Source organism: Peromyscus maniculatus, chromosome 7 (genome assembly GCF_049852395.1).
Source record: "Peromyscus maniculatus bairdii isolate BWxNUB_F1_BW_parent chromosome 7, HU_Pman_BW_mat_3.1, whole genome shotgun sequence".
Lineage (NCBI taxonomy): Eukaryota > Metazoa > Chordata > Mammalia > Rodentia > Cricetidae > Peromyscus > Peromyscus maniculatus.
In genome coordinates this window covers 3827385-3847828 of record NC_134858.1, presented here as the reverse complement: position 1 = coordinate 3847828, position 20444 = coordinate 3827385, and the positions used below count along the sequence as shown (strand labels likewise).

General features: G+C 40.4%; 1 protein-coding gene across 4 annotated transcripts in view; it reads right to left on the bottom strand.

Annotated features, from left to right (window-relative positions):
* Nucleotides 1-20444, bottom strand: part of Pdgfd (platelet derived growth factor D) — a 213782-nt gene that overhangs the window by 29510 nt on the left and 163828 nt on the right. For 2 of the 4 annotated variants that reach the window (XM_016002326.3, XM_016002325.3), the window contains exons 4-5: nucleotides 2139-2201; nucleotides 39-83 (exon numbers count right to left, since the gene is read on the bottom strand). In XM_016002326.3, the coding sequence (XP_015857812.1) occupies nucleotides 39-83; nucleotides 2139-2201 (108 nt within the window). The remainder of the gene's footprint in view (nucleotides 1-38; nucleotides 84-2138; nucleotides 2202-20444) is intronic. The other 2 variants (XM_006983758.4, XM_006983759.4) reach the window with 1 other exon arrangement.

The window sequence follows — 20444 nt, the reverse complement described above, 5'->3', positions numbered from 1 at the left end:
TGAAGTGAATATTTAAAACATTTGAGAGAGCCACTTACATGTATCTCCTTCAGCTGCACCATGCATTTGGTTGCATTGAGCTTCTGTTACATATTTATAAAGATAAATTAGAATGTTAAATTAAAATGTTAAATTGAACTAAAATCACCACAAAAGCATGCCTACTGCATAGAAAATAACCTGTGAACTAATTTTAACAAAACAAAATATGGTTGACATAGAACTTGGTGGTTGGTCTAGTGATACCTCACGCTGCTCTAAACAGATCTAAAAAGCATGAACAGTTTTCACAGAGGAAGGGTGACAGCGACGGGGGAGGGTGGAAGAGAGCTGCGGGGCGAATGAGGGCAAAATGCACAGCGTGTCTGTATAATGCGTATCCCCGAAATTCCTTCTCGCTGTATACTAACGAAAATTAATTGAAACAACAAACAGAGTATCTGGTTCTTTTGCTCTTCCAATAGGGTTAAAGCCTCAGATCTTAAACCATAAATTTCCAGTAAATATTGACCAGGGCTGACCTTTGCCAAATATTCCAAAGGGATAAGCCAGTCTTCCCCTGTTTAAAAGCCTGGATTCTGCTTAATTAGGTAAAGGCCATGTAAACTGTTTGGCTTTGCACTTAGAGCAGGAATAATCAGACCACCCTGAACCACCGTGAGTAAGATGGAAAAGAAGCTGGACAGCCCTTCAGCCCTCAGCCCTGTCTTCAAAGGCCACTGGTGTGCACTCAGTGTCATTAGCCACAGGCTGATAAGTGCCCTAAGGCACATCTCCGTGGTGCGTGCCTCGTTTTGATGTCCTCCACCTGACAGAGTCACCGCCACTGAGCTAAGCACAGTGAGACTCAGAACGTCACCACCAGATCCTCAGTACTCTGTTCCTGTCTAGTCCCTAATGCACTGTTTGTTTTAACTTTTTGATAATTTCATACATGTATGGGATGTGATGTCATTGAGCTTATATTATATATTTATGAGGATAAATTACAATGATAATTGAATTATTAACCTGAATTTTAATTCCTTCCTCATCCTTTCTCTTCTAACTCCTTCCCTATTTCCTCAGCACTTTTCCTCCCAATTTCATGGGCTCTTAAAAAATAAAAACGGAACACCCATTGAGTCCACTTGGTGCCGCTGTGTATTCTCAGGTGTAGGACAAGCCACCTGTGGGTAGCCACTCAGAGGCATGGTCCTCAAGAGAACAGACTTCCCAGTCTCCTGAAGCCACCGATCGCTCCTCAGCTAGGCAGAGACTCCACGAGCCTCTCCACCCCCAAGGGATTTTGTGTGGTTTGATGGTGTGCAGGCCTTGTGCATGCAATCACAGCTGCTGCTGGCGGTTTGTAACAGCCTTGCCATGTCTGGAAAATACTCACTACCTCTGGCTTTTACAATGCTCGTACTTCCTCTTCTTCAATGATCCCTGAGCCCTGGAGGCAGAGGGTGTGGATATAAATTGATCAACCTCATTGGGGGATTCCAAAAGACACAGAATGCAGACTTATTGAAACTTTGCCATAGAGGGAATTAAACACATTGCTTCAAAAAATATCATTGGCTTAAAAACAGCAATACTAACTCAACCACATGGCCCATGTTAGACCTACAGACATCATTGGCTTAAAAACAGCAACACTAACTCAACCACATGGCCCATGTTAGACCTCGCTCCCCATGCTTAGGCCTGGCTGAGAAGAGCTTGGCTTTATTAACTTGTATTTTATTACTGCATAAGTTCTACATGCAGGATTGGTGAAGGCAAGATCTGTTCTTCCCATACAAAGCAGATAAAGAGACAGGATCCTGAGAAATGACTAAATTTGGAGGAAACAAAATGAGACAAGAACTGTTTTACAGCCGCAGGGTAAGATGTGTGTTATGTCCCACTTAAAGCACTGTGCACGGCTAATTTTCACTTAACTCATCTTACTGTAAACACCGAGATTTCCCAGCCTGAAAAGACCCTTGGAAATGCAAACAGTAAAGAGCAGCCAACAGGGGTGTTCCTGGAAGACACGGAGGAGCTCAAACTGCCTGAGATCTGGCTTGCAGTCAAGCCCGAGTTCTTAATGCAGTTGAGGTCCCTCAGAGGCTGACCTGATATCGTCTAGCAACAGATAATAAATTACTCACAGAGACAGAGCTTGTGACTGACTCCCAGTTGGTCTCTGAGGCTGCTTTAGGTTGGAAATCTTCCTGGAAGGCAAAGACACATCCATTAGTAGTGAGTCACCCGTCTGTTCAATTCACCATGCCCATGGCTGCAGCATCTCAGCCTTCTGAACCTCATTCCGACTAAGTGAAAACAGTAACAGGACTCCACTGTTAACAAGCAGGTCACCGTTTTTATGAAGCATCTGTCCACAAGAACCCCTTGCATCCAAACGTGGACACCTGTGCTCACATTGTCAAATAAATATGGAGAAATAGAAAATGTACAGACAGAAGTTCAAATTCAACTTAGCCGTCTATTGGTGTGTGACCTCAAGTGACCTTCTCAGCCTTTAATTCTTCTCTTCTCCATCTGTAATGGGCTAGGGTGTTTAAATTGCAGAGCTGTTTCAGGAATTGAATGTAGTAATTATGTAGTTATAACTGTCATTTAATAAGAGCTTAATCCAGAGAAAGAATAATTCTTGTCATTCTTGATGTCCATTTGGTTTAAGCTAGGTTCTAAATCACATTCAATTCCGCCTGCTAAGCCAGTCCTCAACAGCAATGATCTTTTCAAAGATTAACCTCTAAAGGCTGTCCCAGACTCCATTAACAAATGTCAGAATGGAGGGCAGGGGGAGACCGTGACTGGGGGTCTGACAGCAGGCAGACAACAGAGCCAGCCAACAAGAGCAAGAGGAAATGGTTAGCTACTGCCCTTACAAAGGCAAACTTAACTTCCATCTTCACGCTACTTTCACATTAATTACTCCAGCACTAGTAAATCACACACACACACACACACACACACACACACACACACACACGGAAGGAGACCTGAGCCTACCATTTCTACATGTCATAAGAAGCTTCTTGCTTCTGCTAAAATAAGTCATCCTTGTAATTTCTTCCAGACTGAGTTGAGTTTGAGGCATTTTCTGATGATATTATGACATATTCAGTGACTCAAGCCTGAAAGATTATTTGCTTAAGTATGCTTACTAAATGAGGGCTGAGAATCAGTTCTAAATTTCATTTGTACCGTGGAGGTCAGAAAGTGCATCTTTGTGTGGTCATGATGACATTAATTTCTGTATAAATGTTGGCATTGAAGGAATGTTAGCTGTTCACCTAGAGGGAACTGGATCACATAGGAGGTAGGAGAAGGAACTGGCTATTGACCATTATTTTAATCCAACCTCAATGCATAAAACGAAAGAAACAGCAAATGTGTGAGATGTGGACACAGGGAACAGAAAGGACCTATGGTAGAAAGATGCATCCAAACAAGGGAAGACTGTGGCTTACAGGAGCCTCTTGGAAGCAGACGAGCAGATGGCACCAGGTGAGGCAGGGTTTTTGTGGGAGATCACACTGCCGGGTATGTGAGTGTGCTTTTGTTACTATACCCACATACTCCAAACTGTCCTTAACAGAGAAACAAGAAGTCTTTAGTTCAAAGTTTTGGAAGTCCCCGAAGTCCGAAACTGGGCAGCCGTGCTTATTAGGCCTCGGGCAAGGGCCTAAGGGCAGGTGACAAGACCGTGACAGCCTGTGTGAGAGGGAGAGAGCACATCTTGAAACAGGAAGTCCAGAGGCTGGAGACTACATTAATTAATCCCAGGTGGCCTGAGGAAATCACATGAGGCCCCAACTTTTAAAGTTTTAGCTACACATTGTCACCAGGAAAACAAGCTGCCCAGCACAGGATCTCCTGGGCTCAGACTCCAGCCATACCCAAACCACAGCACCAGGCAAGGTAAGGCCACAAGCAATTTGTAGATCCTACAGTTTTCCTTGTTCATGGAACATTTGCTAATTACCCACTATGTCAGAGGGTAGTCTCTAAAGTGAGGTTGGTAAGTGAGTAAGACACCACTTCTTCTCCCAAGGACCTTGAAATCATTAAAGTCATCTGAGTTCTCTGATAGCACTTTGCTCAGATAACATGGAAGGTGGCAGACAACTGCACCTGAAGAGGAGGTGAGCTGAGAAAATTTTCATGCCAAAAGACCTGGAATCTTGAATGGTAAGCAGGTTAGTTCCTAGAGAAGGCTAAGGAGTTGAGCATGGTGTCTGAGGTACGTCTACAACATGCAGGTAAGAGCAATCAGAGGAAGCTTCCTGTAGACAGTAGATCTCACTAGAGACTTAAACTTGAGACAGATTTGGGAACTCTCCACACATAGAAGACAACAAAATCAAGTGATGGATTGGAGAACAACGCAAAATCCAGAATGGCTCTTTCAAATTTCAGAACTAGAAACAGTTTTAGGATTTTCTAGTCCAATTTCCTTATTGTTTACAATTTATAAACAATAAATGTGTTACATACAATCTCAGGGAGACATGTGGCAGGCAGGCTCTGGGATGTAGAGCCCTTTGGGTGAAGCTAGAGCCATCCATGGGAGCTGTGGAGTGCTCCTTCCTGTCACCATAGCTGGCTTAGAGAATGTGTGGGGCAGAAAAGACGGAGCTGTGCCTACACTGCAGGCAATACAAGAGCAGAAAGAAAAGCAGTGTGTAGGTCTGGGAGGTCTTCCTGCCAGAGGATGGCAATGCCTAATGGATTCCTCCAGACATTGTTAGGAATGTCTGGAATGATTAATCTCCCATTTCTTTGCTGATGACTTCATTAGCTAGAATGGCAGAGACCATAGTCTTTTATTTTTTACTCAACCTCAAGTGCTTAGGTGTGCTTTCAGGATAAACTTCTCCTAGTTCCTAGTATACAGCAGAAAAGAGGCAGCATTCACCTTGACCAGTAGGTCCCTGAATTCTATGATTTAAATATCACCATGACTAGTTTAGATGGCTCCTTTTCATGAGTGCTCTTAGCAGAACAGTGACTGCACTGTCACTTGAAGTGAGGCTAAAATAGAACAAACAGTGAGTGATCATTTGAAATGTGTCAAAACATCACAGTGTCTAAGAACACATTTCTGGTCTTTGTTAAAACACACTCATGCAAACACTTTAACAGCCGTGTCCCATCCCAGGCAGAGATAATGATTTCCTAACTCCAGAGATCTGGTGTATATTCTGATCTGTTTCTTACCTTCTGCTAAGAGCTGCAGTATCCACCAAAGAATGGAGGAAGCCCATGGCTTGGATATTTTGTTCCCCCATCTGTATAGGGAATCTCCACACTTTACTATGATGGGGAGCTTACTGTACCTTAGAGACATCGTAGACATCCACCTTATAGGAGGAAATGACTTGTCCAGAGATGAAAAATTTGAGCTCCGAGAGCTGAATGAGTCACCCAGCATACCTCCACATCAAGTACAGAGTTAGCTCTCAAATAGCTACTTTGTCTCTATTGACCTATTCTTTTCAGCTCAAATAATATTATAAATCATTCTACAACCACAGGCATTGCAACCTACATTGCTTTCATATAAGAATATATCGTTTAATATGGTATTTTTCTTAGCTCACATCCTCGTGTATAAAAGTTCACAGTTACATTTTAGCAGTAAAGCTTATTGTTTGGTAGGTGCCCTCATTCCCTGCCTCTCACTCTTCAGGTTAGTTTACAAAGCAGACTCTGATACTCAGTTTTAAACAGCACAGCAAACAGAGTTTGATTTACATGGGGAAAGAATTGTTGTGGTGATACATAGAACTGAAATCTCAAAGCATTACATGAAAACACAGACAAGCATTTTATATCCGTGTAGTAAGGAAGCAATATTTCTTTTGAAGTTTTATAGTTATACTATATATAGTTATTACTATTTTCTTTGTGTGCATGCATATACTTGTGCGTGTGCGTGTGTGTATGAGTACATGTACCCTGGTACCTGTGTGGAGGTCAGAGCACATTTTTGGGGAGTCAGTGCTCTCTTTTCACCACATAGACCCAGGGATGGAACTCAAGTTATCAGACTCAGTAAGAGTCACATCCTCATGAGTCCTAGAAGCAATATTTCTAACCATAAAAGCCAAACTTGAAAAACATAAAAACATATACAATGTGTTGGTAGAAAATCTGTAAATCCAAAAGATATCAAAACAAAATTAAAAGCATAAGGGTAAACTGATAAATGCACATGTGAGAGATGTAACAGACAATTCATATCTTTAAAATAAAACGAAGTAATAGCTGGTCAATTTTGATTCCATGTAGTTTCACTAAAAAAATGTGCAGGAATGACTGAAGAGGACGGAAATACATATTTACAAAGATTCTGATACTAGTTAATCCTGAATGGTAGATGGCTTATTTTCTTATTTTTGTTCATATATTACAAAAATTTCACAACATTTCATAACAAGCATCTAGTTTTAATAACAAAATAATTTTTTCCAGACAGGGTTTCTTTGTGTAGCCTTGGCTGTCTTAGAACTAGCCCTGTAGATCAGGCTGGTTTTGTCAAAATGATAATTTCTAATATAGCAATGAAAAAGAAAAATATTGATTAGAATATGCCTGATAATTTATCCTTACAGTCTTATCTGCTATTAAATTATGTCCTTAAAGGTGTCATTCATGGATTCCCTGTTGGAAGAAAAATAGCCTTCTAATGAAAAATAGTGCTCACCAATTAATAAATTGGGTATTGTTATAGAATATTATTTTAGTCCAGGCAGGTCCAGTCCCCTGCTCCCAGATTGAGCCAAGCATCCCCGCATAAGCCCCAGGTTTCAAACAGCTATCTCATGCAGCAAGCCCAGGACCTGGTACCACTGCCTAAATGCCTCCCAAACAGATCAAGCCAATCAACTGTCTCACCTATTCAGAGGGCCTGATCCAGTTGGGGGCCCCTCAGCCTGTGGCCTTGATCTGGAGGTGGTGGGAATGGGAGTGGGCTGGGGAGAAGGGGAAAGGGCAGGAAGGGGGAGAACAAGGGAATCTGTGGCTGTTATGTAGAACTGAATAGTAATGTAGAACTGAATGGTATTGTAAAATAAAAGAAAAAATAAAAAAAAATTCCACAACTGAGAATATTATTTTAACTAGGCAAAGATGTGTTATATTTGTTTACCCCGTGGAATATTACTTTAACTGTGTAAAGTTGTTACATTTATTTATGCTTCATTTGTTTAATGATGTATGGATGTGTGTTTAATTATGTAAAGAAGTGTTGCAATTGTTTCACCTTGTCTGCCTAAGGCAAAAGATTGATGTAACAAAGAGCTGAATGGCCAATAGCTAGGCAGAGAAAGGATCTGAGGGGCTAGCAGGGAGAGAGAATGAATAGGAGGAGAAATCAAGGCTAGGAGAATAAGAGAAGGAAAAGAGAAGAGAGAATAAGGGAAAAGCCCAGAGCCAGCCAGCCAATATCCAGCCAGGAGATATAAAAAGTAGTAAAAGTAAGATTACAGAAGGAAAGAAAAGAAATAGCCCCAAGGCAAAAGGTGGGTAAAGAGAAACAGGTTCATTTAAATTAAAAGAGCTAGATTAAGTTAAAAGAGGCCAGAAACAAGCCTAAGCTAGACTGAGCATTCAAAACTATAATAAGTCTCAGTGTCATGATTTGGGAGCTGGTTGGTGACCCAAAAGAAAAAGCCTGTTACAGGATATTATGCAGAGAACTAAAGGGTGACAGAATGGCCTCTACATAAGACAAGACAAACAATGTATTGAGAATCAGCTGTACCCCATCATCAACCTGGGGCCTCTACAGGTACATGCACACATGCTCATGAGACCCCTCCCCTGTATACAGAGGAAAAAAGTAAGGAGGAGTCATAAAACACACAACTAGTCATGAAATTAGGGTTAGACAGCTATTTACTAGTTAAGCTCTGAAAACAACGTACCTCCAGACTTAAAGCAAATCTAGAGAGAGATAACAAATGTTTCAATAGCTACCGTTGCTACTAAACACAAAGGCACAATGGGCAGTTTCTGCTGTTGAAAGGGATTCCTTGAGATAACCTAAGCTTTGATATTGGTTCCTTTGGGTTCATCTGAGAGAGAAGGCAGGAGATTACAAGTCAGCAAATACTCCACTCAGCAGAGTGAGCTTGCCACACATCGAGTGACAGAGTGCCTTCAATGACTATCCAAAACCAGTTCTTCCCCTACCCCTTCAGAGCAGAGCTGGGGACCCCTGTTTTGAAGACAGCTGTTGCCACGCCTATGTTCCAAATCTGGTGTGCTCAGCTGGTCCCATCTCATTCGCGACAGTTGTTCAGTTTCATCCTCAGCTGAGTGTGAGCACATGAGCCATTGACTACTCATTGCTAGAGGAATATATTCACAACCCCCACAAAACATATGCAGTTACTTATAGTTTCACAAAGATTGCGGCCAAAACAATCTTCAATTTAACAAGGAAAGCTTACACTAGGAAAGTTTCAGAAGATATTTCTTGGAGTTCTTTTCATCACCTTCAATACTTTTCTTTTGTTTGCTCTTTTACGCTCACTCCTCAGAGGAAGAAAATATCTTTGCTAATCATATTTTTGCTTCTTGATTGAGCTAATGCTTTGAATTATTTTCTTTGCAATTAGAAAGACACACTAAAGGATTGTTGGAATCCACGAAACAACAACTAACAAATACACTATCAACATTATTCCTCCAGTGAATTCCCTGCCCACTCACGGCACACTGTGCTCTGCTCAGGACCCACTGAGGAAAAGCGAAATGTTAAACCTGGAAGGCAGCGGAATAAGGTCACTACATGGGGGAGATTCTTTAGAACAAAGCCTTTTGATCCTTCAGCACTTGAGTTTCTGTCATGAATCCAAAATTCTACCTGCAGAAATCTGCAGGGGTGGGATAAAGCAAATGTTAAACACATAGAAACAATCAAACTCTGATCCAACAAGCATACTTTGTTGGATTGTACTTTGACAACTAATTAAAGAATCACTTCTAAAAATTTATGGGAAAGAAGGGCAGTTGTTACTGGCAAGTTATTTTTTTTAAGATTTATTTATTTTTATTTATGTATCTGTGTCTTTGTGTGTATGTGGCCATGTGTACAGGTACCCTCAGAGACCAGAAGAGGCTGTCTGATGCAGTGGAGCTGAAGTTATAGATGGTTGTAAGTCACCTGACATGAGTGACATGGGAACCTAACTTGGGTCCTCTGCAAGAATACCAACCACTCTTAACTGCTGATTCATCTTTCCATCCCTAAGCCAAAGACATTTGATATAAGCATACCAAAAGTTGAGAATAAATAATTAACAAGAAGCAAAGACTGCCCTTTAAAGGTAGAAAATCTCAATTTGCCTCTGGAATTTAACAAAATATGATACAAAATTCTAAGAAACATGTAGTCAGTAATTTGGAGGAAGCTATGAGACAACACCTGAGATCCAGAGATGTCCATGTATGCTTGCAGACACAAGGTAAGTATTTACCCAAATCAGTAATGCAAAAAAAAAAAAAAAAAAGTTGAAAACCTGAAGTTACTCATTTTGTACCATGACCTGAAAACATAATGATACTGGAGAGAAGAGGTCATTGTCAGAAAAGTTCACTAATGCACCCATCACATGACAGAACTTTAAAGGGGTTATGCAGAAAAAGTGCAAACCAAAACATACAATTTTGGTTATTGCTTCTGTCGTGTCTGTTTTTTTTCCAACAATGATTAGAGAACACTTAGTTCACACCAAGGAAATTCTATTAGAGATCTTGCTATGATTTGTTGCTGAGAAGCTAGGTGAAGATGAAAATTTGTGAACAATTCGTTTTTATTAAGATAAGCCATTGGAAGGCCACAGAGATGGTGCAGATGTTAGGAATACTAGTAACTCTTCTAGAGGACCTAGGTTGGATTCCTAGCACCATCATGGCAGTTCACAACTGTCTGTAATTCATGTTGCAGAAATCTGACAATCTTGCCTGGCTTTTGTGGGGGGGCACCAGGTATGCAAGTGGTGTATAGACTTACATGCAGGAAAAATACCTATACACCTAAAATAAAAATTAACAAAAAACTTGAGGTAATTCGAACCAAGCAACTGAAAGACTTTTATGCTGAAAACTTCAAGTCATTGAAGAAAATATCAGAAGATGGAAAGATCTTCCAAGCTTATGGATCAGAACGATTAACATGTGAAAAATGGCTATCCTACCAAAAGCAATCCAGAGATTCAATGCCATCCTTGTCAAAATTTCAACACAATTCTTCACAGATCTTGGAAGGACAATTCTCAGCGTCCTATGGAAACACACAACTCACACAAGCAGGAGAGCTAAAACAATCCTGACTAATAAAAGAACTGCTGGAGGTATGACCATCGTCAATTTCAAATTGTACTATAGAGTTATAGTAATAAAAACAGCATGACATTTGCATAAGCACAGATATGTTTATCAAAGGAATTGAAATGAAGGCCCAGGCATAAATCTACAAACCTATGGACACTTGATTTTTGAAAAAGTCAGAAATACACAGTGGAAAAAAGACAGAATCTCCAACAAATGGTGCTGGTCAAAATGGGTATCTGAATGTAGAAAAATACAAATAGATCCATACTTATCTCCCTGCACTAAACCTAACTCCCAGTGAATCAAAGACCTCAACATAAAGCCAGATATACTAAACCTGATGGAAGAGAAAGTAGGGAATAGCCTTGAACTCATTGGCACAGGAGAAGCCTTTCTGAACAGAACACCAGTAGTGTAGGCATTAAGATCAACAGTATTAAATGGGGCCTCATAAACAATGAAAACCTTTTGTAAGGCAAAGGACACTGACAATTGTATAAAACGGCCACATACATAGTGAGATAAGATTTTAAGGCAATTCCACATTTGATAGAGGACTAATATCCAAAATATTTAAAGACCTCAAGAAACTAGCTATCAAAAGCAAAAACTAAAACAAACAAACAAACAAATCCAATTTAAAAAATGAGGAGCAGATTTAAACAGAGAATTCTCAATAGAGAAATCTCAAATAGTTCAAATGGCTGGGAAGCTCTTAAAGAAATGTTCAATGTCGGGTGGGAGGGGGGGGAGAACAAGGGAATCCGTGGCTGATATGTAAAATTAAATTTAATAAATAAATTAAAAAAAAAGAAATGTTCAATGTCCTTAGCCACCAGAGAAATGCAAATTAAAACTACTTTGAGATTCATATTACTCTGGTCAGAATGACTAAGATCAATAACACAAGTGACAGCTCATTCTGGCAAGGATGTGGAATAAGGAGAATGCTCATCTGTTGATCGTGGGAGTGCAAAGTTGTACAGCCACTATAGAACTTGGTGTGATAGTTCCTCATAAAGATGGAATTGATTTACCTCAAGATCCATGATTTACCTCAAGATCTTGGGCGTACCCAAAAGACCTTTCACCCTACCGCAAAGGGCACTTGCTCAAATGTTTATTGTTGCTATATTCACAATAGTCAGGAATTAGAATTAACCTCAGTGTCCTTCAACAGAAGAATGGATAAAGAAAATATGGTATGTTTACACAATGAGTATTACCAAGCTGTTAAAAATGATATGAAATGTGTAGGCAAATGGATGGAACTAGAAAAAAATCATCTTGAGTGAAATAATACAGACCCAGAAAGATAAATATGGTATATATTCACTTATATGTGGATATTATCTGTTAAGTAAGTGATAACCAAGCTACATTCTTCAGACTCAGACAGTTAGCTATAGAAGAAAAGATTAGGGGACACATGGATCTCCCTGGGAGAGGGAAATAGAATAGATCTTATGGTTGGCCCCAGGGTGGGATGGGAACAGCAATGGAAGTGTCAGGAGGACAGCTGATGGGAGGTGGTGAGGAGGGGAATGCACGGAAGAATAGCTAGGATCAAGGGGCATTCGATGGGTGGTATGGAAACCTAGCACAGTGGAAACCTCCTAAAATACATACAAGCAATCCTAATGAAGTTTTGAAAAATAATGGGGAAAATGGAGTCCTATCTGGCCATCTCTTGTAACCAAACAAGGCTTCCAGCATCAGGACTGGGTTACATTCTATCAATTGTTGGCGAAAGGGGTCCCAGGGGAATCTCCAAACAATCCAGGTTCTTGCCAAGACTATAGCTTGTTCCCGACAAACTGACAGCAAGGTCCCTTGCTGAAGACAACACCTACACAACTCATTGAACAGGAGAGGTCAAGCTTGTGCCTACATGAAAATTTAACTCCCATGTTCTTGTGTCTTTGGTATAGAAAGTGCTCTTCAGGCTACCAAAAGTAAAACATAAACTCTAATTCAGCCACACACTTGTCCTGCCTGCAAGATATGTTTGGGCAATGGTGGCACAAAGCTTGTGGGAGCAACCAAACAACATCTGATTTAACTTAAGGCCCACCTTAGATGGCTACCATGCCGGACACTGCTTGGGTGACCAAGAACCAGAAACTGTACAGCTCAGAGACCCAAGGAAAAGCTAAATGCCACTGGTTTAAAAAATATTGTGAAAATGATTCCTAATGATATTCTGCCATCTCATAGATCAGGGCCTTATTCAGCCATCATAAGAGAAGCTTCCTCCTGAAGCATATGGGAAAAATAGAGACTCACAGTCAGACATTACATAGATAGTGAGTGATCTTGGAGCACAAAGCTCCATCAAATCTCCCCCCACAAAGTTCAAGGAACCCCTATGGAACAGGAAGAAGAAAGAGTGTAAGAGCCAGAGGAGGTGGAAGACACCAAGAGAACAAGACTCTAAGAAATTAAAGTAGCATGAACAGGGCCTGCATGGGTCTGCACCAGGTTCTCTGCATATATATATTATATCTATCAGTTTAGTACTGTTATGGAACTCCGTTGTTGCAGAATATTTGTTTAATTATGAAAAGACGTGTTGCTGTTTTACCTTGGCCACCTAAGGCACCTGAGTAGTCTAATAAAAAGCTGAGGGAGGAGGTATAGGCAGAACTTTTGGACAGGGAGACTAAATAGGAGGAGAAATATAGGCTCAAGGGAAGAAAGAAAAAGAGACAGCAGGGAGGTGCCAAGGGCCAGCCAGCCATGAGTGAAGCAGGAAATTAGGGCATACAGAACAAAATAAAAGTAAAAGTTCCCAAGACAAAGCGTAGATGAATAGAAATAGGCTAAATTAAGTTAAAAGAGCTGGTGAGACAAGCCTAAGCTAAGCCTGAGCATGCATAATTAATAATAAGTCTTTATTTAGGAGCTGGTTGGCAGCCCAAAGAAAATTCCAGCAACACTTCTGAGTGTGTAAATGAGTAGGTCTCTGATTCTTGTGCCTTCTCTGGGGGCTTCTTCATTTTTCTTTTGGCTTAGTTCATCCAACTTTGGTGTGATGGTATTTGTTTTATCTTATTATACTTTGGTTTGGTTTGTTGCTATCTCTTTTGTTGAAGCCTGTTCCTTTCTAAGGAGAGATAGAAATGGAGTGGATCCAGAATGGAGAGGAGGTGAGAAGGAACTGGGAGAACAGGGAGGGGAAACTGTAATCAGGATAATATACTGTATGAGAAAAGAATCTATTTTCCTTAAAAATGGGAGAAGAGTCTGTAGGTAATCACTCTGTAGTAGTGGCTGCTGTTTGTAGAGTATAGACTTTACCTTAGGCACTATATGAAAACTATCCCTACAGTGTCTCATTCATCATGTCTCCAAGTAGCTTTCAGAGACAAGGAAACAGAGAGACAGGATGCTGTCATGGTTTGAGGAAAGAGCCTGGTTACTGAGAAGATCCTCAGATGTCTGAACCTGAGGCCAACTCCTGACTTTGATCTCTGCTGAACTTTCATTTGCAAGGAATCTTTTTATATAAGACAAACAAATCCTCTTGGTTTGTGTAAAGTATAGACTTCTATAAATTCCTAAATATGTTTCAAGGAGAACATGTAGTGTAGTTATAAGAACCTGAAAATGATTAGAGATTGTACTTTTGATATCATGCCACTAATCTTAAATACTGTTTATACTGCCAAGCTAAAGTGGAAGGCTGAAGGAATTATCCTATGACCTTAGGAAATAATTAGGTCTGGGCTATGCATATTTTATTTCTTGTATGTTGCATAAAGCCTGAAAAGACAACCACAAAGAAAGCGTTCTGTTTATTTGCTTGTTTGATTTTTGTAACTGTGTTTGAGGAAGGAAATAGTATTTCATTGGTAGGGAAAAGCAGCATTAGGTTTGCTGTATGCTGATCAAGATCTCTACACTGGAGATATACTCCCAACCTCAGAGAGTCTCATTTCATGATCAAAAATAAAAAAAATCCTTTTCATGACTTTGCTAAATTTAGCAAGAATTATTTAATTTTTTTGTATTTGACTGTCATTCTATAAACAGATTATCTTTGTCTTAGCCCAAAGCTAGCAGCATTGTTAAAGCTATTATTAGAGAAGCTGGGAATTATAATCGGTATGAAGATTAAGGCCATGTCAGTAAAATCCCCTAGTTAAAATAATTATCTCTGCAAACTCAAATCGTTTCATTGGTAATTAAAATATGCATGATCTGACTTTAGAGAGAAAAGAGTGTTTGAAGTTGAAAAGAGAAAACCACAGTGTATTTATTAGTTACTTGTCCTGGTCCTGGGATAAAATACCTGACAAAGGCAACTCAAGGAAGAGTTCGTTTTGTTTCACAGTTCAAAGGTGTAGTCCATCATGGAGGGCAATCACAGAAATAGGAACACCTTTGTTTATGTTTTGTCCACATTCAGGAAGCTGAGAGTAATGGACAAATGTGCTCAGCTTGCGTTCTCCTTTCTATCCAGTCTAATACCCTGCCCACGGAAGATGATCACCCACATTTATTTTGAGTCTTTTTCCACTTCAAATAATCAAATCTAGAAACTCCCTCATGGACATGCCTAGAGACTTGCTTCCATGGTAATTCAAAATCAAGTTGGCAATACAATTAAGCACTGCACATATTAAGCATAGTATACACACAAAGCCAGTGACTGAAGCCCTCACTATGTGTTATTCAGCACGCTTTACAATGAAGAAATCAAGGGGATCATCATGTAAGAGAATCAGAGAGAGAGACAACCATGCAGCATTCAAGACATGGATGCTGTTTTAAAATATGTATATTCCCTAGATGTATTTTATTTCTTTCTATTCATGAGATAAAGCCCATAACCAGAAGCAACATGGAGAAGAAAGGTTTTATTTCAGCTTAAAGTTGCAGTCCATCATGAAGGAAGGTCAGGGCTGGAACTCAAGGCAGGAATTGAAGCAGAGGCAACAGAGGAGTTGTCCTCGATGCCATGTTCTCTATGGCTTGCTCAGTCTGCTTTCTCATACAGCCCAGGACCACCTGCCCAGGGGTGGCTCTGCCTTCCCACATCAGTCCAGGAAATTAGTGTACAGATTTGCATATGGGTCAATCTGGTGGAGGCATGTTCTCAACTGAGATTACTCTTCCTAGAAAAGTCTAGCTGTGTCAAGTTGACCAAAACCAAACCAGGACAGACAATGACTGAGTCTCTGCTGTGTGATATCTTCCTTCCACATTAATCGATATTCTTCTATTAGATCATCCTGCATTCATCAATGAAGCAACCAATCCTAGCTGGTTTTTGTCACAACAACTCACACAAAATATAAAACATTGATAGCCACATGGTATTATAGAACTATCTATGTGAATTAATAGTTAATTAAAAATATCTTTTTTTTTTGGACGTGGTGGTTTTCTTATAGGGTCTCCAGACTCATTTTTGTGGTTATACCAGAAAGGTTATCAACATAAAGTTTGAAACAAAATAAAAGTGTAGCTTTTAGAGCCTTGTAAATCAACCTTCCCAAAAGGTGAGATTTGCACATTCTTGAGCCTTAGGTCTTTCTGGTCTTTCTTTCACTTCCCATTCAGCTAAAGACTCATCAACGTAGTTTTTTGTTTGTTTGTTTGTTTTTGCCTTTTCTTTCAGTTTCCTATCTCAGAAACAGGTTTGCTGTCTGGGCCCCAAACTGAGTCTGCTGGAGGCAAGGGCCAAACGGGATCCTGTGTGTCTCATTCTGATCTTTGAACAGAGGAAATCTCAGTTCTGTTACAAGGCTCTGAGAGATCTTCTGAGAACCACATAATCCATATAACTTCATAACTGAATGGTGCAGTTATGATACAGTTTGCTGGCTGGGAGTCTCCTCACTGCAGAGGACAAATGGTGCCTCAGTGAGTGAGCCCATGAACACAAAGGGTCTTAGAATTCCTTCTGAACTTTGTTGTTTTGAGTTTCCAGTAGCATATTGTTATTCTTAGTGGAACTACATAGTGACAATTTGTTAGAACACTAGGCTGTACATGGCAAAGTTAACCCCAGATCAGCTATCCTTTGTTTTGTGCCATACTATTTGTGTATCATCATGTGCTGTGAACTTAGAGAATATAAATACACTGTTGTATAATTCTGTCTTAGTTATGGTTTCTGTGAAGAGACACTAGTACCAAAGCAACTCTTAGAGAGGAAAATATTTAATTGCGGCAGCTCACTTGTAGTTCAGAGGTTTAGTCCATTATCATCATGGTGCGAAGCAAGACAGCATGCAGGCAGACATGGTGCTGGGGAAGGAGCTGAGAGTTCTTACATCTTAACATGCAGGCAACAGGAAGTGGTCTGAGACACTGGGTGTGGCTTGAGCATATATGTGATCTCAAAGCCTACCTTCACAGTGACATATATTTCATTCAACAAGGCCACATCTACTCCAACAAGTCCACACACACATCCTAATAGTGCCACTCCCTTTGGGGGTCATTTTCTTTTAAACCACCGCATTCCACTCCCTTTATTCCATTTCTTAATCTGTTTATCTTCTTGAATACAGGACTCAGCTTCATTCCACTTTCCAGTGCTCCTTTTCTCTTCAAATATTTTTTTTCTTGCTCGGCTTGCTCCTTTTCCTTATGCATCTTTATTAGAGTTAATACTAGTAATCACACTACAGAGTCTATACTAGGCTGTTTTGAGATGTCCTCTGCCAATGAAATTAATCCAAAACTCCTTACTTTAGCCTCAGGCAGACTTTTCAGACAAGGGCAAAAAGTAGTCATATTTTCCACCAAAATATCACAAGAATAATTTCTAGGCAATATACTAAAATTCTTCTCCTCTGAATTCTCTTGAGTCAGCCCACCACAGTTCAAATTGCTCTTAGCACCGCTGTCTTCCATGCTCCTACTGGTGTGGCTCACTAAGCAGCAACTAAAGCATCCCATTGCTTTCCTAACTTAAACTCCCAAATTCCTCCAAACAAAATCATGGTCAGGCCTATCACAGCAATACCAACTGAAATGGGTCTGATTGTGTCTGATCTTGGTGGGACCTCCATTGTGGAGAGGCAATCCAATTTACCCATGGTAATCTGGATCAATAGCCCCCACTTAACAATGTTACTCCTTTCTTAGCTTGTTGATTTAAGGGCATTAGAAGCCCAATGTGACCGAGGGGAAGTCAGAGCTTCCAGTTCAATGGAATGTTTGTTGTGGTTCCTGGAAGGCGTACTCTTCCCTCTGGAACCACAACTTCTAGGCCAGCAGAACTTAGATTTGTAGAAACAGGAAGTAAAAACTCTCCTAGTTGGTCACTAGGGTGATAGTGAGTGGAACTATTCCCTTTTCCACCCTTTTTCCTGGACCCGTGGATCCTGACTATAGGAGAAAGAGCGCCACATGTTGGATGCTGATTCAAAGCATATGCTGCCGTCTGGAGACCCTGCCCCAGCGCTCCATGCTGCTGCCACCTAATTGACACTGTAATTGTGTCTTCAAAAGGCTATTCCATCCTTCTATCAGGCCAGCTGCTCCAGGAAGGTGGGGAACATGGTAAGACCAGTGGATTCCATGATCGTGTACCCACTGTCACACTTTTCTGCCTGTGAACTGAGTTCCCTGATCAGAAACAATATTGTGTGGAATACCATGTTGGTAAACAAGGCATTCTGTAAGTCTACAGATGGTAATTTTGGCAGAAACACTATGTGCAGGAAAGACAAACACATAACCAGAATAAGTATCTACTCCAGTAAGGACAAAGTGTTGTCCTATCCATAGAGGAAGTAGTCCAATGTAGTCAACCTACCACCAGGTTGCAGGCTGGTCATCCCAGGGAATGGTGTCATATCTGGGGAAGGAGCTGAGAGTTCTTACATCTTGACCCACAGGCAACAGGAAGTGGACTGTCTCACTGTGTGTGATTTAAGCATACATGAGACTTCAAAGCCCACCTCCACAGTGACACACTTCCTCCAATAAGGCCCCAACTACTCCAGCAAGACCACACCTCCTAATAGGCCACTCCCTTTGGGGGCCATATTCTTTCAAACCACCACATCATCTAAGCCAAATATAATTTTGTGGTTAAAAAAAAAAAAAAAAGCTCTAAATACAAAAAAAAAAAAAAAAAAAAAACCAATGGATTCCAAAGTCAATGAGAAAAAAACTCACCAACACACAAAGAATAAGATAAGCTTTTTTTTTTCTCCCTCCTAGATCTGGAAAATTCAGAGTTGGATATATGATATTATTGCTAGACCCACAGATCAGCTACTCAAATATCATAAATATCATATGGCTATTTTGTTTCTTCTTTTTTGCAGGTCTCATATCTCATACTTAAACTGCATAACAATTTCCTTATGCTCAGCAGCACAACATATTAGTTGAAAGGGAGCTCCCAGATCTTATAAATTCCAAGCTATTATTTGACTACAACTGTGTGTGTGTGTGTGTGTGTGTGTGTGTGTGTGTGTGTCTGTCTGTCTGTCTGTCTGTCTGTCGGTCTGTGCTGGGGGGCATTTTATCTATCTTCTTGTATTTAATGAACTTAAGCAACATAATGGACTTTCTAGAAAAGAAATAGTAAACAACAGTTACTTTGAATGATGGTAGAAGGAAAAAATGTTAAGGCAAGAAATTCCATACTGTGAGTTTGGGAAACTTTCTGACTTGCCCATAATCTTCCCAGGCAATCACATAATTAGGAGTCATTCTTTATTTTGCAATCAAACCCTTAAGATGAATTTTCCCACTGAAATGCAATTTAGTTCCAGCTCAACTCTCAGCAGGGCACAGAAGGTACCTTCCTCTCTCAAAGATGGGTTCACATGTGTTTGCCTGATCAGAGGGTGCTGGAGATGAGGATTCCTTAAGTGCCTTGTAGCTGTTCCTTAGGTTAGTGTCAGGAACTGATTCAGTAGGGTTACCATAAGCTATTGAATAGCCAGCAGGGATCATATTGATGCTTGAATACAAATGGCCATTGGGTGTTTTCTTCAGAGGATGTTTGAGGACACACAAAATAAAAGCAGAACACGTGCCTTCAGAAGAGCAGACAAGTCCAGAACCTCCTGTGTGAATCAGCTTGCTGAATAAAGACCATGGAGGTGGTTTTGGCTAGGACAAGGAATTTAAGAATCAGCCTGCTAAAGCAATCTTTGGAAAATGTCAATAGGGGACAGAAATTTCCAAATCAGACACCACTTGGAACACTGCAGGACTTTGGGGAAGGGAGATTTTGGGCATAGTACAACTTCTCAATGAGAAATGAGCAAGGGACACTTTCTGTCACTACAGAGTTAATATGAGGCTTGAAGCAGTTTAAGTTCGTTGCGATCTTTTCCAAACACGTGGAGTGTTTGGTTTCTATGCTCCCCTCAGAAGGTGACTTGATCAACCCTTGCAGAGAAGGGAATCACCTGCTACAAATGAGCCTCTCTACATTCTCTTTCCACACTGACCACTGAGGAGTTAGACTACTCAAATAACTCAGTTTCTCAGTTCTTCCATGCTCTTGCTTAGAAACGAAGACAATTTCTACTAAGAGGAATTTTGGGGGATGCTAAATAGGCTCCTACATGTAAAGTGGTAGAAAAGCTCCTGGGATAAGGTGTAAACTTAGATGCATTTTTATATTTCTTGCAGAAAAAAAAGCCCATTGGCTACTTTATCCAGCTCTATAATAGCCTAACATATTGTCACACAACACAGAATTGAGACTTTCTGAAAGCTTCCCAAACTCTCACCTGTTCCTTTTGTCTCCCTCACATGTAAGCTGGATACAGTACAGCCACAGGCACAGGAGGCACAGTAGCACAGTTCTTTTCAGAGGGCATGTTCAGATTTTCTCACTGCTCATTTGTGCCAGTACTAGTCAACGGCATGGAAGATCTCTTTCCAGGTTTTCCACAGGGAAAGGAAATAGTAACTATTCTCTCCAGTGTCCTCTGTACATGTGAACCCACCAACTTCCAGCTAGGTACTTCTTCAGGCAAGGGGAATGCTTGGTAAACAATCTAGATAGATATGGACAGTTGACTGATTACGCTTATTAGCTATAAATGACCATATGAATGAAAAATAGTATTTTTTACGCAACCTTCAAAACAAAAATTTATTAGGATAAGAAG